Source organism: Phaenicophaeus curvirostris, chromosome 14 (genome assembly GCF_032191515.1).
Source record: "Phaenicophaeus curvirostris isolate KB17595 chromosome 14, BPBGC_Pcur_1.0, whole genome shotgun sequence".
NCBI classification, from domain to species: Eukaryota; Metazoa; Chordata; class Aves; order Cuculiformes; family Cuculidae; genus Phaenicophaeus; species Phaenicophaeus curvirostris.
Window position 1 is genome coordinate 8247162 of NC_091405.1, and position 20015 is coordinate 8267176.

Genomic DNA, 20015 nt, shown 5'->3' on the forward strand with positions numbered 1-20015 from the left:
AAAGAATTTTTCTCTGAGCTGGAGCCAGGTTGCAGCAGTGCCAAGGATGAAGGATAGTTTTGTACAGTGCTGCTGCAGCTGCAGGAAAAGATTATCCTTCCCCCTTCTCTGGTAGAGAAACTGTTGGATCAGGGAACTAGATGCATCAGATGGGCTTGAGCGTATGCAACAATAATCTGAGGTTTTTTCTTTCACCTTTTCCTCAAGGGCTCTGGAACATAGTCCTAGCTGTGCTCTGTGCCAAGCTAAGTATGACTGGAGAAGGCATAGGCTGGAAGAGACGCTTCCAAGGAACCTGTGAGTCAGGTTGAGCCAACTGTCCTGCTCCTGTGAGTGGCACAGCAGAGTGTTCGTGCGGCCTCCCACGCGGAGCATACCGCCTGCCTCACTGAGCTGAGGGAGAGGAGGCTCTCGGGGTGAGTTGCAGGGGAGTTCTTGGCTTCCCAGGGTTGTCATTGTTCTGCTGTAAGGTTGGGCTGAGCTGCGCACTCAGCTTGTTTCAGTTCCTCCCAGAGCCAGGGTTTTGGATGAGCCAGTGTAGGCTGTGGCTGATCATGTGGCTTGGTTCAGTAGGCTCTGGTGGCCTTCCTTAGGTTGTATGATTAGAGGCTGCTGCCATGGCCAACTGTCCTGGCCTGAAAATTGAGGCTTAGTTGTCAGCCCTGACAAAGTGAGGCTGTAGCACTGAACCTGGAACTTTGCAGGCATTGGACTTGGAACAAATTAATTCTGGTGCAGCTGCAGCCACTGCTCAGCAGAACAAACAAGACAAACACTGCATTCCCTTTGAGCCCTGCAGCCGGCAGCAGGCAAAGGTCTGTCTGGACACCCTGGCCCATCTCTTCCTGGTGTAACTGTGGAAGCTATCACGTGGTGGTTGAGCAAATGAAACCTGTGGGGAAAGGTAAATGGCTGGTAATTACAACTTTGGTAAGTGCCTGCAGAGGAGATCTGAATGTAATGATGGGCTCTGCCATGGTCTTAAGAAATGCAAACTGTGATACTTTGATACCAAACTCTAATGGCACCTTGGAACGCTGGCTGCAAGTCCACTGAAGCCTCTTCAGGATTGTTGGATCAGAGATCTGGTTGGTTTTCTTATGTTGGGTCCACAAGTACCTTAAAGAGGAAGGTGAGTATTTGGCAGGTAGACACATACTGGTGAAGTGGCTTGCCTATAATGACACTCATGAGAAAAGCCAGGGCTAGAACTTGGTGGAAAATTAGGAGCTGAGAAACTCCAATAGTGTTTGTAGAGGAGTAGCTTGTTTGATGTGTACCAAGGACAGCTTGTGCTTTTTTTAATGTATGAATGCCTAGATAAAATTCAGCTATTCTTTTGCCATCCATCAGACAGTGGCTTTTGCTCATCTCATTGTAAGGGAATGGACGTGTAAACATTTACATAGGCAAAAGATATCTCATTATCTCTTCATTATTATATCTGGAAACAATCAAGCTGTTGGTTTGTTGGTTTTTTTTCAGGTAAAAACCAAGGCTGAAGGTAACTTTTTTTGGTTTACTCCCTCCTTGAGGGAAATGTATTCAGTGATCCCTTTGCATTGCTCTGCTGCTTGGAGGAGTAATTCTCACAGCTCTCTCTTCCACCAAGACCAAACGCTTGATACCAAAATGTGGCTGCAGCTGGGGCAGCTGCTCTTAGGGAGGAGGTAAGGGGCTGGATGTTGGTGTTCTTAGCATGGTAAAACGAGTGAGTCTGTAAAAGCCAGAGCCTTGCTAGGCTATTAAAGCTGTTAATAGCGTATCTGGATAGGGGGAAAAGGATGATGAGCGTTGTGAGTCTGCTAGACAGCAATGTAGCGGAGCAAGTAACAGCTCTGCATGAATGTGTGTCTGAAGTTTATCTTCTACTGAGACCTCCAGATGGGGTTTGTGCAACTCCACAACATTTCTAAGTCATCCGTCCAACGAACTTTTGGGCAACCCTCAGCAGCTCTCAACATCTAGAGAGTGACATTTCCTTTAACGTTATGGAGCTTGACCTCTGGGATGCTTCAGGTGAAACAACATAGCTCACGATGTATTTGAGTTATGTATTCAGACCTTTGGGCACTGGTTTGTAGCAACGGGGGCTCATTGCCTGTTGAAAATCCCTGGCTTGGCACGGTAATTAGGTGATTACGCATACCCTGGAAAAACAGGTTGGTGGTAGTGCTGAAATTAAGTGCTTGTGGGTCAGTATTAGTCAAAGCAGACCAATAAAAGGAATTCACGAGCTTAAAATGCCTTTGGAGGAAGCACAGTCCCAGTGGGTCTGTTATTCAAAGGTGTGCATCTGGTGCTTGCTGTACTCAGTTATCTTCAGCAATGGTTCAAGCCTTGGGCTCAGAGCAGAGCTGGTCAAGGAGCCTTAACATGAAGGTCAGTGATAGGCAACAACATAACTGATGCAATTCATCTAGGGGCTGGCTGTGCGAGGAACTGACCTGTTTCTCTACACCAGGAAAACTTCCCACCGTGTCCAGAGTCTGTAATGTCCATCTTTTGTGTGAACAATTTACCCATGTGCAGTTGAGACGCAGGAGATCCAGTCCAGCCTCTGCTCTGTTCTGCTTTAGCACAAATCTCTGCAGCCAACCTCACCTGATGACAGTTTTAAAAAATCTCTGCTTTTCCATCCTCCCTTAACTTGCCAATGTCTGTCAGGACATCTAATTAGTCCTTGGGTTTCAATTAAGCCCTTCATCATCGAAATGACATTATTTCTCCTCTTGCCCCTCCCCTTCTGTTGCAGTCTGGATTTTTTTTTTCCAACAGTACTGAGGCTTCATAGCTCTGCACAAGGTAAATCGATGCTGCAACAGCTCAGCATCTCTAAAAGATCAAGCCCTGGTGAGTCCCAATGCGCTCGGAGAATCTAGGTCTCAGGTACAAGCAAACCAGACGCCAGATGGGCTGGTGAGAAGCTGACATGGCATGAGCAGGCGGAGGACTTTTATGTTCCTTCCTTCTTGCCTTCCCCAGATATGTGGTGTTGAGCCAGCGTGTCGCTCACACAGGTGGGATCTGGCCAGAGGACCTGGGTGTTCCCAGGGAGGGGCACGTGGCTTTTTCCCTATGGCTTTACTGTGATGGCAGGAGGCAGGCTGCTTCCTTGAGCCACAGCCCCTCTTTGAATTTCAGGTGCTGTACGTTCCACTGTAGGAACGTAAAAATACCATCGTGGCCAAAAAAAATGATATAAACCTTCAGCTGTTCATATGCATCTGTCAGTGTGGACAAAATCCAGCAGGTATGGACAATTTACATGGATTTATGTGCCACAGTGAGAGACATTTTAATGTGCCTTAGGTAGATATGCATGAATCCAAAGCTCATAAGGCAGGGAAATATACTGAATTACCTCTCTCTCTGGGCTACTTCTAAGAATACTTCTGGCCTTGGGCAAATGTGAAAAGCGCAGAATTAGATAAATTGCTCATCTCGCCATGATTAATAAAGGAATCATTATTTTTAAACACGTGGTTTGGGATCCAATTAATATTAATCTTCGGCTATCTTTCATGCTGAACAAACCTCAGCTCGATGGAGGTTTTATCCTATGGTACAAAAGGATGAAAAATCTGAATTGTGTTTGTATTTATACATAACTGCAGCTATGTGGGCAAAAGCAGGAATAACTAGTCTGTCACCAGTGTGAAAAAGCTAGTCCTGAAATCACTGGTACCTTTATTTGGTTGATAACGAGAGGCTTTTTTGTGCTGCTTTATAAGTGTTGTACTGTGTTTCCATGTAACTGTTTAACGTGCTCCTGGTGGGACCTTTGTGTCATGCACTTGAACGTACAATAAAAGTCCTCGAGAGTCTTTACAAAGAGTTGCAACCAGAATTACAAAACACATGGATGAGTTCCCAGGGCTGCAATCACAATATGCTATTATTTGGTTCATTTCAAGTATGCAGCAACCGTTCAAGAGTGAAAAAGATGACTAAGGACCCAAAAGGAAAAACCAAAAGGAAAAAAAGAGGATGAGAGAGAGAGACGACAGACGGTTACTATGGAAAACAAACCAGAAAAGTTACTGGGATCTCTCTGTCTTCAGTTATCATTTACCCTGTCCACCCATAGCCCTCTGCCTGAAAAGGGAAAGGAAGAGGAAGGAAAACTACGTCAGCAGGGAATAAGACCATGTAAGGAAAAGAACTGAATTTTACTGGCACATGCTCTAATCCTTAGTTTATTTCTGGTTAAAAATATAGCAATCCAGTGCAGTGTAATAAGAAATCTGCTGAAAATGTAGCAGAGAAACAGCTAAAACAGAAGCAAAGCAAAGCTGAGTCCACAAGTCAGGGCTGTACCCAACAACTCTGTATGTGAAATGTCGAGGAGGATTTTTTTCCCTCCTTCCCCTCCCCCCCAGATATATCTGTGTATGGGTTTCACCCCCCCCTCGGGTTGCTGCCACACTCACACCCTTTCTCCTGTTGAGCAGAGCTGCCGCGGGTAGAACTGAGGGTGGAACTTGGTCCCTGGATGTACCAAATCCCAAACAAACCATTTGAACCGTACCTGGTAGCGGTGGGTCACCGGCAAAGCCGATCTCTGAGGCGAGGAAGGACGATGTGGGGAGGGGAGGAAACAGTACAGTCGGTTTTGAAGAGCAAGGGGACATCAGCTATTTCCAAGCAATTGAGCTAAGACCAGACTCTTGTGATTGGGACCATAACAGCTCAGAACAGGGATACGGCATCTTTAATGAGTATGCATATTATCAGTGGGGACAGGGGAGGGGAGAAAATCAAGGCAGGCATATTACAAAGATGGTATAAATGAACAAATTAAGTGACATAGAAAAAAAAAAGAAAAGAATACATCCTTAGAGGCTGCCATTGCCAATGATGTTTGGTTTTTTGTTTTTCTTTTTTTTTCTTTTTTTTCTTTTTTTTTTTTTTTTTTACAGGGACATGTTGGAAGCTGGAATATACATCCTGCATTACAAAGTGCAAAATACGACATGCTCAGAGCCCAAGCATGATGTCTGAAACAGTCCACAGCAAGATGTAAGAGACAAACCCACCACCCTCTCCCTCCTCTCTGGGACATGCTCCAGTGCTCCTCCCCAGATGCCTTTGAAAAACAGTTTTATCTTAATTTGCTTTATTTTGTTTTATTGTATCCTAAGTGGATCAGGATTGAGCCCTCTCTCCCCAGTCTCTCCCCACCAGTCTGCTCCCCAGCATCTCTGCACACGTATGTGTTTAGGACGGGATGCTCAAGTAAGGCTGCTCTTCGCATGTTACTGAGCACGATGTGATGGCAAACAGCTTCTCTTTTTGAGTTGCTGAATGTGTCTGCAGATTTTTTGAGGGAATCTGGGTACACAATTTTACCCAGGAGAGACTGACTGTGATTTAAAAGCAGCACTGGATTGTTTTCCAGCCTCGTAATAGGGGGAGCAGCCTGGGGGGGAGGAGTGAAGGCAGGAGGGTGGTGCTCACACCTTGTGTTCCCTAGTCCCCCTCCCCGCCCCAAGAAATTTGAGGAAACACCAATTGCTGCTTTGTTTTGAAGCCAAATAACAAAATGGGATGCATTGTCCTTCTCCCATCTATTCCCATCTAGACAGGGTTCACGCCTTCCCCCTGCTCCTTCTTTCCTTATTGTAGCAGCATTTCTTCATAAGCAAAGGGAGAAGGAAGAAAAACCTGGTTTTGCTTTTCCCTCCCATTTACTTTATCATTGAAGCTGTTGTGGATTTCCCTGGGAAACTCAGCCCGGAGCATCCCAGGGACAATCCATTCTTCAAACAAAATCTCCCCGTGGTCCCCTCATCTAGTCTCCATTTTGGGGTTCGTTACTGTTGTCACCAATATATTTTTTGGGGTGAGGGGAAGGGAAATGAGGTTTTATTTTGTTGGGATTCCTTCTCGTCCTCTCCAATGTTGGGGGGGCAGAGTGTTGATAGCATTTTGCCATGCCACACAGCATAGTGTTATACAAGCAAAGAATTTTGGCTAAAATCCAAAAAACATTACCCAGGAAAAAAAGGCAAACTGTGAGTGAGACTCGATCGTTTGTTGTTCTTCTGTGAAAAGACTTGGAAATTGTCGTAGGACAGTTCGAGTTATGATTTTTCCCTTTTTGTTGTTGTTGTTTGGGTTTTTTTTTTTCCCCCATTCATACATGTAACTGTTATTTTTGCAAACAAGACAGTCTTGTATTAGATGAAAAAGTTAATAAACAAAATGGCGACTCCAATATTTAGTAAGATCACCATGACTACCAGGATGGGAGCTGAGCCCTGGAAGAGAAAGAGAAGGAGAGCAGTTAGAAGGTGCATTGGCAGTCTGTCTAAGGTTGCCTGGTGGCAGGGGTTGGGAGGGGTTGTGCTGGGTCTGAGATGCAGACGACCAGACCCCAGAGAGCAGATTTACACTCTCCAGCAAACGATGCCGAAGCACCTGACAACCCTCATGGAATTTTTGCAGGCTGCTGGCTTTGTGCGGAAGGTGTGAATAAAGATCTCCCAAAGGGCGATGAGGTGAGCAAACAGCAGAAGCAGGGACTAAACACGGACCTATTGCCCCTCTCACAGAATCACAGAATCACAGAATAACCAGGTTGGAAGAGACCCACCGGATCATCGAGTCCAACCGTTCCCATCAAACACTAAACCATGTCCCTCAGCACCTCATCCACCCGTGCCTTAAACACCTCCAGGGAAGGTGACTCAACCACCTCCCTGGGCAGCCTGTTCCAGTGCCCAATGACCCTTTCTCTCCTCGTGATGCTAAACAGGTCACCCCAAGCTCTTTCATCCAATGTCCTCCTAAGGCAGCCCCCTGATTCTGCAAAGGCAGGAAAAATGCCCCTCCTATTTCACCAACAGAAATGAACTGGGTTCTGTGAGCAGCCCCTTTGCTCCCTGCCCACACTGACACATTTTCCTCAGGGTCCACAGCCTCCCTGGTGGCACTGTCCCTCTCATGGCTGAGCACCAGCAAAACCCCTGGATGCCTGCTTTCCTGAGGCCCTTCAACTCTTCCTTTCCATCCATGTGCCTCAACAGACAGGTACACCTGCAAGCCTTTGGGCCAACTCTTGTGCATTAGCACACATGGCACGTCAGTCCCATGAGCTCCAGAGACAGCATCTGCCAAGCAAACACCTGGATTCACACTCATCAGACCCACCGATTAAGGCAGCAGTTGCTTATGGACTCCAGCATGTTGCGCGTGTAGGAAATCTGCCCTTAGAAGAGTAATTATCAATTGCTTACCCAGAGTAGTCAATGAAAAGGAAAAAAACAAAAGGAAAAATATTCTATTGGTTCTTATAGTTGTTTGGGGATAGTTTGAAGGAGTCTTCAAAGGATGTTCCCTGATAAACATGATTGCTTGTGCAGGTACGCTCATGATGGCAAGATGGCCAGCATAGAGTGGTCTGTGTTAAGGGAACATTTTGAGAAAGCACTGATAACCTTTCCTGAGGTTCATGTGGATCAAATTAAGCTCCTGGGGACTGTGTGGAAACCATCACAGCAACCCACAGCACAGCCCCCGTGTCAGCCACCCACTGTAGGCTGGGCTGAACCCCAGAAGCATCCAACACCTTCACAAGGCAGCCCAGATAACTTGTGTTGGACCTCATGAGGATGTGGCTGCTGGACCCTGTTAGCATCTCAGGAATGGTGGGAAGAGACCACTCAGCGTCAGGACTGCAGACAACCCTCCAACGCCTATTTCTGCAGAACACTGGTCAGAAAAACATCCACCCTGCCACCTCGTCCCTGCCACGAAATATTTGCTGTCCTAAAGTGTTAACGTGGCTGGCATCAGGGTGAGCAAGCGTGCGTGCAGGTAGGTGGTAGCTATTTCTTGGAGTAGCTGGTATCCTCATCTATTCTTGCTGCACCAGAGCTGTGCCAGCTTTAATCGCCTGGAACGGTATAAATGCTTTTCTTTATGCTCCTGTCCTCCTAACAAGGCTCCTGTGGGTCTTCGATTGGCATGGGGGGCAGGCGCCCTCTCCAAGCAAGTCCTTGTATCACTATGCAGAGCTGCTCGAAAAAAAGAGAGGAAAAAAGGCTCCTTGCTGGCCAGAGATCGTTTCTCTTCTGAGCAGGCTGATTCAGTTCGCATTTGGGAGTGGGTGGGAGCGAGGATGCTGGAGCTTGCTGGAAAGGCATATTTGTAGCTTAGCAACAGGGTCAAAGGAAGCCAACCAAATGGAGGGATTGCAGAGAGCCTCTCCTGGCAGCCAGGTATCCACGCCTGACTGCTTCCAGCAAATCTCTCCCCCTGCACCACGCAAAGCCTTTCAAAGGCAGAAACCATCCCTCTGTTGCCACTCCTTCCCTCGCCCGGCCCGCGGCTGCCAAGCACTGCGATGCGGTGTGTTGTTTACATTTGGGGGGGTTTAGCTTAATTTCAAAAGATTATTGGGTTTTATGATTTTTGAGCTCGTGTTAATATAATAACAGATTGCGAGTGATTATCGCTGTCGTTGTTTCTGTTGGCAGGGCAGCACAGAGACACAAAATGCATTTGGTTCCCTCCACCTCGCAGCCAGGGGAGGACCGAACTGCGCTCTCGCGCTTGCATCAGCCTTGGTCCATTCGCTGCTTCATCTCCCCTGCCAAAGAAGCTGCGACCATTTCTGCCTCTGCTCTGCTCAGACTTCTAGATGGTATCAATACCACAAAGGAGACCAAGTTCTATAGCAGCAGACACGAGCCTGGGATAACTTGGAGGCTGCTTTCTCCTCCCTGATAAGAAAGCATAGAGCAGGTTGCCTGGTGTTTGGGCTTTACCTTCACAAACACTGTGGGATGGACCTGTTGGACTGACTGAGGTCACAACCCTTTGATACTTGTGTTCAGAGGATGCTGATGGGATGGTGTCCAGGGAGGGAGCACGTTCTTCATTTATATGCCAGTATATCAAAGTTGTGCCTTCATCTAGAAAAACGGGGGAAGCCAATGAACTAAACAACTGTGCATACCTGCTTGTCCCAGCAGCACGGATTCCTGTGCACGAACGTTTTGCTCAGCTCCAGGATTCGGTCTGCACCTATTTGCATCATGCATTCCCTGTTCAGTGCAGAGGCAGAAGAAAATGCTTTGCAGCTGCATATATGGGGGTCATTTACCACATTTGCCAGCAAAAGCATCCCAGAAATAGGATGACCTGGGAGGGGTTTCAGCAAACTGAATGGCTCCAATCCCACTGTCTAACAATCCACAAATCTGCTTTTTTTTTTTACAGCTCCCTCTTTTTAACACCACCTTCCCTGTGCTAACCTCGACAAGGGCTCTCCACACAGCAATTGCAGGTATGGATGCTCCCCCCTGGTGAGACGCCAGCAAATCTTGGCAGAGACTGGAGTCCTGCCTGTGGCAGCTGGTGGATAAGAAGCTTTGCGTCTCTGAAGCTTCTGTTTTAGCTCCAATTACGAATCCTGCTGCACTTATAAATGCTTATGTCTGGCTTATTTCTAACTTGTAAGGTGTTTGTGTCTTAACCTCTGCTCAGAGGAAACGCTCGCCCTTCCCCCTTTGATGGCAAGGATGTCCTGGGATATGTGTCATCTGCTTCTGAGAAGTGACTCCTGCTTGGTGCCCAGGCAGAAGATGAGTCACGTCTGGGTTTGTGCTTTGGAAGAGATGTTTTGCTGAGCCGAGCCTGGCAATAGGTCAGTGAACTCGCTTTTACTGCAGCTGCAGCCAGTGCTTCAGAACTAGCAGCTTTTACAACTCTTTATGCCATACGCTAGCCCTCTATCCTGAGCCACTCATATTTAGGAAGAACAATAGCTCTTGATTTGCAACTTTGCATGTTAATTTAGTAGTTCAGTGGTGATTTTTATCTCATCTTTGGTCTTCTTGAGACTACGAAAAGCCCAAAGAAAACCCTGAGGCCAGCGGTATCACTGGTTCTGGGGTGCTAGAAAGCCAGAGGTCGAGCTGCTTTTCCAAGCTCGAGGTTTGTATGTCACAGACAGCAAACAGGCTGCAAAGCTTTTCTGTTTTATCCTTTTTTTTTCTAAAAAGCTACAACACTCCCTTTAGCCCTGAAATAGTAGTGCTACAGCAGGCCAGCAGGAACTGCAGAGATTTGTTTAAACTACCCTGCCTGTCATTCATGAGATGGGGCTCTGCTGCGAACCGCCTTGCTGCCTCCCAGCACAGTGCCTGCAAGTCCAGAACCTGCTTTACTGGGAAGCAGACGCCAGTTGGCAGCGTCCTCTCACCCAATTTTAGCTGTCTAAATGTTAGACATCTAGTCTGCGCTAACCATCTAGGCTGTCTGTAGACCAAGTGATGTGAGATGAATTCCACCCAGAATGGTTACTAGCCTGGCTCCAGGAAAGGAAAAAAATTAAATCAAGCTCTGGGGTGCCAAATCATCATCCAGCACTGGGTGATGGCAAATTTCATCAGCAAAACGAGGCAGCTCTGGGTCTGGGCTATTTTATTTTTTGTAATAAGATCCCTGGGCTCCTTTGAAGTAGGAGGAAAACATCTGCCAAGGATGAGCAACTTCCACCAGTATCAGGCAGGCGAAAGGGTCCTGCTGTGTAAGCAGGGAGAACCTCCAAGGACTTGCAAGATTTCATCCAAATCTCAGAGAGCTGGTACATACACCCCAACCCCCTGGAAACACTAAGATGTGAATAAACCCTTGTTATGGCACAGGGGTAATATCAGTAATTGCGGCTGTAGAAGTAATGAGTGAAGTTTTCTTCTGGCCTGTGTGGTTTGACACAGGGCACCTTTGATGGTGGCTGCAGCTCAGTACCACCACTTCTGCCCCTCTGTCTTGTTTGTTTTCACCCTTCAACTATTGTGTAGCAACTCAACAGTCTTACTGGGTATACAAGGGACAGCTGGTTTACAAAGAGAATTGTAGCATAATGAATTTAAGCATTAACAATCCATTATTATCAGTTATTGTGGGGTACGAGCTCTGTCTCTCTGCCATGGAAACCATAGTGCAGGTTACCTAGGAATCCCTCTGGGATCTATTAAGTGTAATTACTAAGGACCTGGATCAGCAAAAAATATATATGCATTGTTTTCCAGCCTCAGCAATGCAGAAAGTGCTGAAAACTTAGCAGCTCAGTGACATTTGTGCTGAATTGTCACATAATTGCCAGGAACAGGCTGCTGTGAAACACTTATGGAGCATTTAGCAAAAGAAACATAAGGGATTCACTTTGCCTTCTCCAGCGTATTGCAGCATCTCCCGTGACTCGAGGAAGGGAGCCCAGGAGATGCTGAATGTGTCTGTGTAAGAGGAACAGGCACTTGACAGCAGCGTGCAGCTGAGTTGGGGTGGTACGGAAAAACCTGCTTCTGCAGGAAAAAGTGGCTGAAGTGAACGCAGGGATTTATCCCGAGATGATGTCTCGTAATTAACTGTTTTGTCACATCTGGTTCAGTCCTCACGTTTAGGTGCCTGCATAGCTGGAAGCGAGCTCTATGCTTGGAGCTGTATGTATGTCTTTAACATTTTTTGTTCTTATGAAGTCAAAAGCTGGCATTTGACCTCAACTTTTTCAAAGCTAGAAGAAGAAGAAGAAGAAGTGGGGTTGGGATCTGAACCTTAAAATGAATCCGGGACGATAGGAGCAAAGTCAGCGAGGTGAGCTCTTCAGGTACATCAAAGGGCCCCTGAGATTAAAAAGGTTTTAAAAGGACCCTGTCAAGTTAAACATCACGTCTCTCTCTGAACATTATTTACCTCATGTTGTTACAAGTAATGCCTGCAATGTCTATACATGAAAGAGATTAGAGGAAGAAGAGTTTCTGATTATTACTTGTTTTAAAAAGAAACAATGCCCAAACCGTTTGCTTTCTGCATGTGATGTCTCTCCCATGCACGCTGCAGCCCTGTGCAAAGCTCAGACCTGGCTCCCCTGATGGCAAGCGGGTGGCTGCAGCGTTATCTTCCTCCTTATCCCCGTGAAATTCTAGCTTATACTTGTATGGATGCGTGGACCTGCCACGGCCACTTGGGACTGGTGTTTGGACCTGTTTAGTTGGGATGATGCAAATAAGGAAAACCCAAGTGTATCTGTGTAAGGAGACCTGGGGAAGGCTCCCAACAGGGAAAAATATGAAATGAAAAAATCTGAAGCAGGAAGAGTGAGAAGAACACAGGGATAAGCCACAGGGTTTAGTCCCAAGGAGGCTAAGCACAAAAATTCCCCAAGTTCCTTTCCCAGAGGACTGGTCCAAAGGCAGATAGGTGGGAGCATCGTCGTGCACAGCCTCGAGCCTGGTCTGAGATATAGGTGAAGCTTCATAATTCTAACAGTGGGAGCCCGTTCAGGCCGGAGGAAGCAGCCAGCTGTTATTTTTATCTCATTTGAACACCCTTTAGGGATCAAGGTGCCCAATTGTTCTGAAGAAAACGCTCCACCCCAAGGTCAATCCCTTCAAGAATAACCCCACAGCTGCTGGAAAAAGGAGCATCCATCGCTCACATCAGCAGCAATTTCTGGGGCAAGTTGCCATGCTTTGCGCCCCTGACCTTGCTTCATCCAAGCCTGGGCTGAGCCCCCGTCCTGAGCCCCCTCCCTCAGCCCCAGCTCCGGCTGCACAGTGCACTCCGGCACAGCCCTGTGCTGGCTGCAGATTGGCTGCCTCCTCCTCACTTTCCCCAGCGACAGCAAAACCTGCTCAGAATATCTTGATGGAAAGTACGCTTCTCGCGGAGAAAGCGAGCGAGGAAGATGCTGCAGCTACTGGAATCCCGGTAGGTACCTGGAGGCGACAAAGGGGTCTCTCAGAGATTCCCAACCCAGCAGATGCATTGCAAACTCCATTTGCTTCAACTGTTTCCCCTGGTTTGTTTGCAATAAGCAGCAGTACCATTAGCAAACAGCTGAGACCACTGAGACTTTATCTGACAGCATGTGACAACAGAAGAAAATGTCAGGGGTGGCTGGGGTGGGTTGTTTTTGGCTGCTGCTCTACCACCGGGCTTTCTCGGTGAGATGAGACAGGAGGATTTTAAAGGGCCAAGTCTCAAACCTACACACATATCCAGGGTGCCTTTAGTAAGACCACAGTGTGTCCCTAGAAGTCTTCATCTAAATACCCGCGATTGCTCCTGCTAAATGAGGACAGGCAGATGAATCAGGCTCTGTTCGTGCCTGAACGCTGGCCCTTCTCGCAGGCGTGCTGAGGACCTCTGTGCCTGAAACCCTTCTTTTCCCTTTTAGAAGCTGCAGATGTTCAGCACCTGCAGAAAAGGAGATATATTCTTTTTTTTCCCTAGCCCTAAAAATGTGATGTGTTCTGTGTAGATAGATAAAAGGGTTGCTGGCATTTTAGAAAACCTTTTTCCTTTTCCAGTGTCTCAACAATTCCTTTCTTCCTTTCCCATTTTAGATCTTCTCAAAGGCTCTAGGAAGCTGTGAAGCATTCAGGCACTGGGACTCGTGGGCCTTTAAGGCCAGAAAGGATGGTAGCGTTCATATAAGTCCCTTAGTCTGACAACACTGACATCGATGCTGGCACGTTGGTCTCCGTTTTAATCTACCTGAATGATGACAATTGTTGTGAGTTTCTTCGGTGTGTGCAGGGGTCGGTGCACACAGAGACACAGAAGGATCGGGTGCCTTTAAACGTAATTCTAAAGCATTTGTATGACCGTAGCACCAGCTTGATGACCCAGAAACCCCAAAGTCCCCTGATAGCAAACACAAAGCAGCACTGTATATCATCGGTGTTATTGAGGAGCAGCCTCAAGAAAAGACCTTTGTCAGAACAATTTTCAGTTACTAACATGCAGCCCCAATGAAGGAGGGTTCTGGGAGCCTCTTTTTAAGGGCCTTGTGAAAAATGACCAAAAAGAACAAAGGTCCTATGGCTCATATAGCAACCTATACATCTGACTCCGCTACAGAAGCCTGCACCCCGACTTGGGCACACATTGCAAGATGCTGGACACCAAGGGATGCCCTCCGAGCTGTTCCAGCCTCATTTCTAAGACAGAAATCAAGAGGTCTGGGGAGAGAAGTGATAATTTTCAGACTCCATTTTTGCAAGACCTGTATCCCTACCCAGTTCCCACATGCACTGCCAGAGGTGTTCTTGCTTTCAAAGCTGGAGTTGGCACTCCAATGCAGAGCCAGCCCCCAGCTCATTGATGGCGTGCGTAGAGCTGGTTTATGGCAGATTATTTTTAAAACAAGCTAACCTGTGACTGTGACCTCAGTTCTATTCAGGGATACTCCAGGTAGGGCAAAAATAGCCCTCCTCAGCAAAGAGCATCCTTCCCGTTCATTGGCAGGCACCTTTCTGAAACAGCCCAGCTGTCTGGGAGATGAGAAATGCCCTTTTCAGTGAGCAGCTTCACAGATGGCAGTGCTGTGGATCACAGGGAAGCAGGCTGTCATGCAAGCTGAAGTGGCGTGGGCACGCACGCACGCACACGCGTGCACAAGCCGGCCCTTCCCAGGAGCTGCGGTTTGCCTGCACGCTGGAGGCGAGCTGCTGAGGGTCAGAAGAGGAGGGGTATTTCAGGCTGGCATGAGAATGGGGCTTTTGGGGAAGTTGGGGAGCCTTAATTTTGCATTAAAAGATCTGGAGCATGAGTAGGACGCAGAGTTTTTTTGCAGGACTAAGCATATGTGCGCCCCGTGTCATTGAGTGGGCACAGAGGGAGGTGGATGTGGGGACTATGGGATAAGTCCTTCCTCCTTAGCCTTCCCCTCCTCTTCCTCAGTGACTTACTACACTCACTGAAGTTTGAAATGCTCAGAGATCCTTGATGGCAGGTGCAGGACAGGTCACAACATTGGGTAGGAGGGTGGAACACAAATCACTGCACCTCCCATTCCTCTCCCACCCCTGCTCCTGTCTGATGACCCCCTGCTCTGCCAGGCCACACGGAACAAAACCCTGCTCACACGATGCAGTTCTTGCTAGAACAAATTGTTGCTGGCATTGTAGGTTATTTAAATCCACATATTATCTCTTCCTCTGTATTACATTAGCTTCCTCCCAAACCTTCGCCATCTGTTCCACCCTCGGTTATGAATGTGAGAAAACTGAACATGCTGCTTCACAGCTACAGCACTTTAAGTATGATGTGCATCCTAATGGCTTTTTTGTGTGCCTTTCCATGCAGGCTGTGCCCCTTCATTTGTGCCTAGGATTCACTTGAAACAGCTATTAATGTTATGGTGCATTTGTGGTTATTTACCTCCAGCGCTGCCGCTCAAACCCGCCTCCCCAGGCAGGAGGTTTATGTACAACGGCTCCAGGGTGCAGGCTGGGGTCTGCCTGCGAGGTACCTCAGCAGCGTGTCTAACTTGGGCTGGGTGAGGAGAGACATCAGGACCAGCAAAGTCCTCGAAGAACGCCTGGCTCTCAGCAAGGAGAAACGATAGTTTCACTCCTCCTCTGGACCTCTCTCTCTTCCAGCTCCCTGCCACCACATGAGGTGACGTTATCAAAGGTGCTGGACCATCTGCAAGTCCCACAGACTTCAACAGGGTTGATGTCCCTGCAATTACCGCTGCTGCTTTTCCCCTCGGAAAGCCTGTCAGGCTCCTAATGCTGCCTGTCATTTCTCTAGTGCTTCACAGGCATCTACACTAGCAGGTAGAGACAGCCTGGTCTGGACTCGACACCCACTTCTTTGCTCAGACCTGTGTGCTCAGGGCTGGCTTTGCTTGGAGCTTTCTTTTGTTTTCTGGGCTGGCAAGATGTGTCCTATGGTGCAGTCCACTAGCAAACACACTGTGTTCAGCTCTTCTTAAATGCCATGTGGGTGCTTTTGAGCCTGCGCTGAAGCTTGCAAGATGAACAGGAAGGCAGAAAGCTACAGGGCTCCGTGTGTGGGTGATTTATCCACAGCCGGAAAACTGTGGCAGATCTGTAGTTTCGACCTTCCCGCATCTCAGGCTGCAGATGTCACTGCTCCCTCCTCTCTCCCATCCATTCACTCTCATCCCTTGGCTCCAGGTGCCAACACCCCTGCTCTGCTGGCAGAGCTGTCGGCAGGTGGCTGGAGAGGCAGGGATGCTGTAGGTATGGCAACAGTGATCGTACATTACAGACCATGATGCCTCGAGCCCAAACTTTAGGCATGATTGACAAATGTCATCTCAGCTTCATGATCCCTGCCTTCCAAACAACCCAGCATCATCTTCTGCTACCCTGATAGGGTGATTTTACTCCTTTCTTCTGCCAGAGCCTGAAATGTCACCACCTGAGAGTTACAGGTTTTCCGTTTCTCCTGTACAGGTCTGGCCCGGGCTGCGGGACATCCAGCAGGATGGGAACCCCTCCAGCCCTGCCCTGTGTTTGGTGCTGACTCAACAAGGGAAAATCTGGAGCAGCACTGGCTTCCCCACTGCTCCCATCAGAGCTCTCTATCACCTCTCCTAGCAACAGCAAACAAATGGGGAGAGGAAGTGGGAAAGCTGCTCTCAATGATAAGTCCAGGAATGATCAAAAACCAGAGCAGAAAAGGACCTGAAAATCAAATAGCTCGGCCTTCCTCCAAGGCAAGTTCAGCTCTATCCAAGACATATGTGAGCTCAGGTGTCCAAGCAGGTCTCCCTCCCAGCCACCATGGCCACCCCAGGCAATTTATTCCAGCCCTCAATTCACTGGTAATGACTAATGGCTAACCACTGCCTCCAGTGCTTGAATTTAATCCCATTAATTCTGCTCATTGAGAACAGATTATTCACTTCCACTTTGCAGCAACTGTTTTATGTGTTTGAAGATCGCTCTGTCTTCTCTAGCCTCAACACTTCCAGCTCTTCCCAGCAGCTGGCTGTTAGTGCCCAAGTGTTCTTGTGTCTTATGCTCTTCAAAGTAGTATTGACCAATGTTTGGCTGTTATCTGCTATGTCACTCTCATCTGCTGAGCTCCTGGCTAGCCCACTATGCTTGCTGTACTTGCCCGGTGCTTTCCCTGCCTAGATATCTTTCTTGGATGGCATCATCTCATCCGCAGTTTGCCAGGACCCTTTCCAGGAGGCTGCTTGTACCTCCTCCTGGCTCAGAGGCAGCCACACAGCAAAAAAACCAACCAAACCCTGAGTTGTATCGCATTGTGCAGACCAGCCCGGGGAAAACCTGAGCAGCATTCAGTTCAGGAATGCGACCCCCTGCTCCGTGACCATCCACCTCCTCCACCTGGCTCAGGCCTCTGGCACAACGTGGCGATAAGTCCACTGCTCCGATAGGCAGTGCCACCACAGAGCAGCAGGGTGACAGGGACCCACTGCAGGGTGACACAGTGCCCAGCGACAAGGATTTAAGCGCTGACGTCGCAACAAGGTCACACCGTGCTCTTGGATCAGAATGAAGTTCCTTTGCCACAACCTAACCGCAAAGAAGCATCACCAACACCTTGCCTACTCTGCAGCTTTTCCACCAGGTGAATGCTCAAAAGTCCAGCAAAAATGGGTTTTTATTGCTGGCCCTGGGGCTGGGTCACGAAACAAACTGAAACTTGCTACTCACATCCTCCACTGAAAGACCTGCTGTTCCCACCAAGACAGACTGTGGAGAAACCTCCCCACCAACTTTCAGCACACACTGAGGGGAGAAGGAAGGAGGGGGTATTCAAGGCATAAACCCACTGTAATTTGGAGGGCAGCTTTGCCAGCAGAGCAACCTCCCTTTCCGCTCTGCTCCAGCACCACAACAGCTCTGTGCCAGGTTTCTCAGCCAGATTTTTGCCTACTTACCGTACTGGATTTCAGCGCATCCCCATTGTCTTCTTCAGATTCTAGTGCAACAGGTAAGGATTTCTGTGGCGGGGAGAAGGTTAAGTCCCACCTTAGTAGCCGAGGTTCAGCTTTGTCCCCGAATCTCAGGTTTTCCAGTTTCTGCACTGTAGGCTCGGCAGAGGAAGCTGGCCTGAAATTCTCTTTGTTCTGGGACTTAGACCTCAGTCTCTGAACCCCGAAGCCCCGCTCTTCCCCACGGTGGTCGTCAGCCATGCTCCTGCAGGGTCCTCCTTTGCTATAGTGTCTTTTTTGGGTGTGAATCTCTTGCATATAAGAATCCATCCTCATGAGGGGCTTCATCTCCATCTCATAATTGCTCATCTTCTCCTCATCCAGCTCAAGCAGTTTGGAGCTCCCTGAGCTGTGGTTGTGGGACCTGTGGTGGGAAGTCCATGAAACCGTGGCTGGGGAATCTGTCCACCTCTCTCTTTGCTTGTGGTTGGAGGCCGAGTGTTTGTGTCCTCCACTCCGACCTCTGTAGTCTTCAGGGACAGACGCTGACCCCAGCTGACCGCTGCGCAGCGTCCCGCTTCTCACGCCGCGAGTCCCACTGACCTTCTCTTCGCTCCAGCTGTTGGGTCGCAAGTAATCCCCGCCACGTCCCTCCAGCAACATCTGGATCTCCCCACCCCTCTCTTCATCCACCGAGACCTGCCTGGAGAAGTGAGCGCTCTTGTTCCTGCAGGAAGGACCCAGGGGCGGCGTGGAGGAGGGACTGGCAGGGAAGCTCTGCAGCGGGCTGTCGTCGGGAGTCAGGTCGGACGGGGTGGTCCCTTTGCGGTACAGCTCGGGGCTCTCTTGTTGGAGAGGTGTCCCAGTGGAGAGGACCTCAATGTCATCGCTTGAGTTCTGGCGCTTCGGTCTCTGGCATTCAAGCCCTTTTTTTTTTTTTGTGTAGTCATAAAGAAAGAAGAGAGGGAGAGAGAAATGCATCAGGATTATTTCTATTCTGTGGGCACCCACCGGGTTTTTCATGCCAAAGAATAGAGCTGAGCGCTGCGTGGTGGGAGAACCATGGGGCAAGATCAGGAGAGCAGCAGCGTAGCACAATAAACAGCTTCTGCTGCTAGACCAGGAGAAAAGGCAGTGTTGGTTTTACACCAGACCTGCTATCAGCCCCATCATCTGCAGAGCCAGAGCAGTGTGAGCGGCTGCAGCCCAGCATGGGAGACGGTTTGGCATCAGCTGCCAACGTTGTCAAGACAGCAGCATTCTGCACTCAGGTTGTGTTTCTTCACTGCTGTAAACCCAAGGGCTACCAACCCTTTCAGAAAACACCTGGCACCACTGTGGCTCTCATTTCCCGCAGATTCAAACAGACTCTGCGGCGGCTGCTCCTTTAGCACCCGCAGTTCTCACCTCCCCTGCTTGCCAGCAGGCACCCTGCTTGCTTGGGGACATGCATGGAGGACCACGTGGATGTATCCCAAGTAAAAGGGCTTGCAATAGTTTTGCAGCCCCATGAAGCACGAAAGCTGCTCCTGATGCAGAGCTGCTGGAGCGCTGCGCAGGCAGAGGAGCGGGTGCTTGGCCAACAGCTCCGCTTTCTCTGCTGGGTTGCGGTCGCCTGCAGCTCTGCTCACAAGCAGCCTGCGTTGCTCCGCAGCCCCATTCCTGTGCTGTGCACTCTAACCCTGCTAAGGGGGTTATGTCCCTGCCCACTGATGTTTTTAGGGGGAATCCATCTAACTATCTTCTCCCATCAGCTCCAAATCCAGCTCCATGAGAAGGGAAATCTGAGGGGCAGCCAGTGATGGTCCGTGGCTCACCCCATGCTCACTCCTGTGTGCTGGGCACTGCAGGGATCACCCCATGCCCAGCTCATTGCTGGCAGCATTCACACTGCTCCCTGTCAGGAAACACATCGGCAGCTGCATCGTTTTGGAAAGGGAATCTCACCTCAAAGCTGTCACAGGGAGATGGTCCCATCTGGGAAGGTGTTCAAGCCTCTCATTAAGAAAAAAACCCCACAATCCACATTTGAACAGCTTTCCTGCCCCATATAGACAAGGAGAGCATGGGCATTTCCCCACTCAGCCCCCACCTCGTGCTGGACATGACAGAGAGCACATGAATGGTTGTGCCTCACACGCTTCGGCAGGAGCAAGGTAAACATGTCAAGGGCTACACAAGTACAACGTGCACCATCATCCTTATTCCACTGCGCTGAGAGCACTTCATTCCCTTCGAGGCCAGAGCGTACCCCAGACAGCATCTCCCTGGGGACATGGGCTTCAGGAGCAGCTGAGCATCTTCTGCTGGCAGTGACCAGCAGGCAGGAAACGTT

The 20015-nt window shown here is 48.9% G+C and overlaps 1 protein-coding gene and 1 long non-coding RNA gene across 2 annotated transcripts in view; one reads left to right on the plus strand and one right to left on the minus strand.

Moving 5' to 3' along the window:
* The first annotated feature begins 2079 nt into the window (after positions 1-2079).
* Positions 2080-6209, plus strand: LOC138726707 (uncharacterized). Its single transcript, XR_011338471.1, has 3 exons — positions 2080-3253; positions 3918-4152; positions 4923-6209. It is a non-coding gene; the product is annotated as an uncharacterized lncRNA (long non-coding RNA).
* Positions 6069-20015, minus strand: part of JPH3 (junctophilin 3) — a 56702-nt gene continuing 42755 nt past the window's right edge. Inside the window, exons 4-5 of the mRNA XM_069868671.1 lie at positions 17687-18606; positions 6069-6263 (exon numbers count right to left, since the gene is read on the minus strand). Of these exons, the coding sequence (XP_069724772.1) occupies positions 6183-6263; positions 17687-18606 (1001 nt within the window). The 3' untranslated portion in view covers positions 6069-6182. The remainder of the gene's footprint in view (positions 6264-17686; positions 18607-20015) is intronic.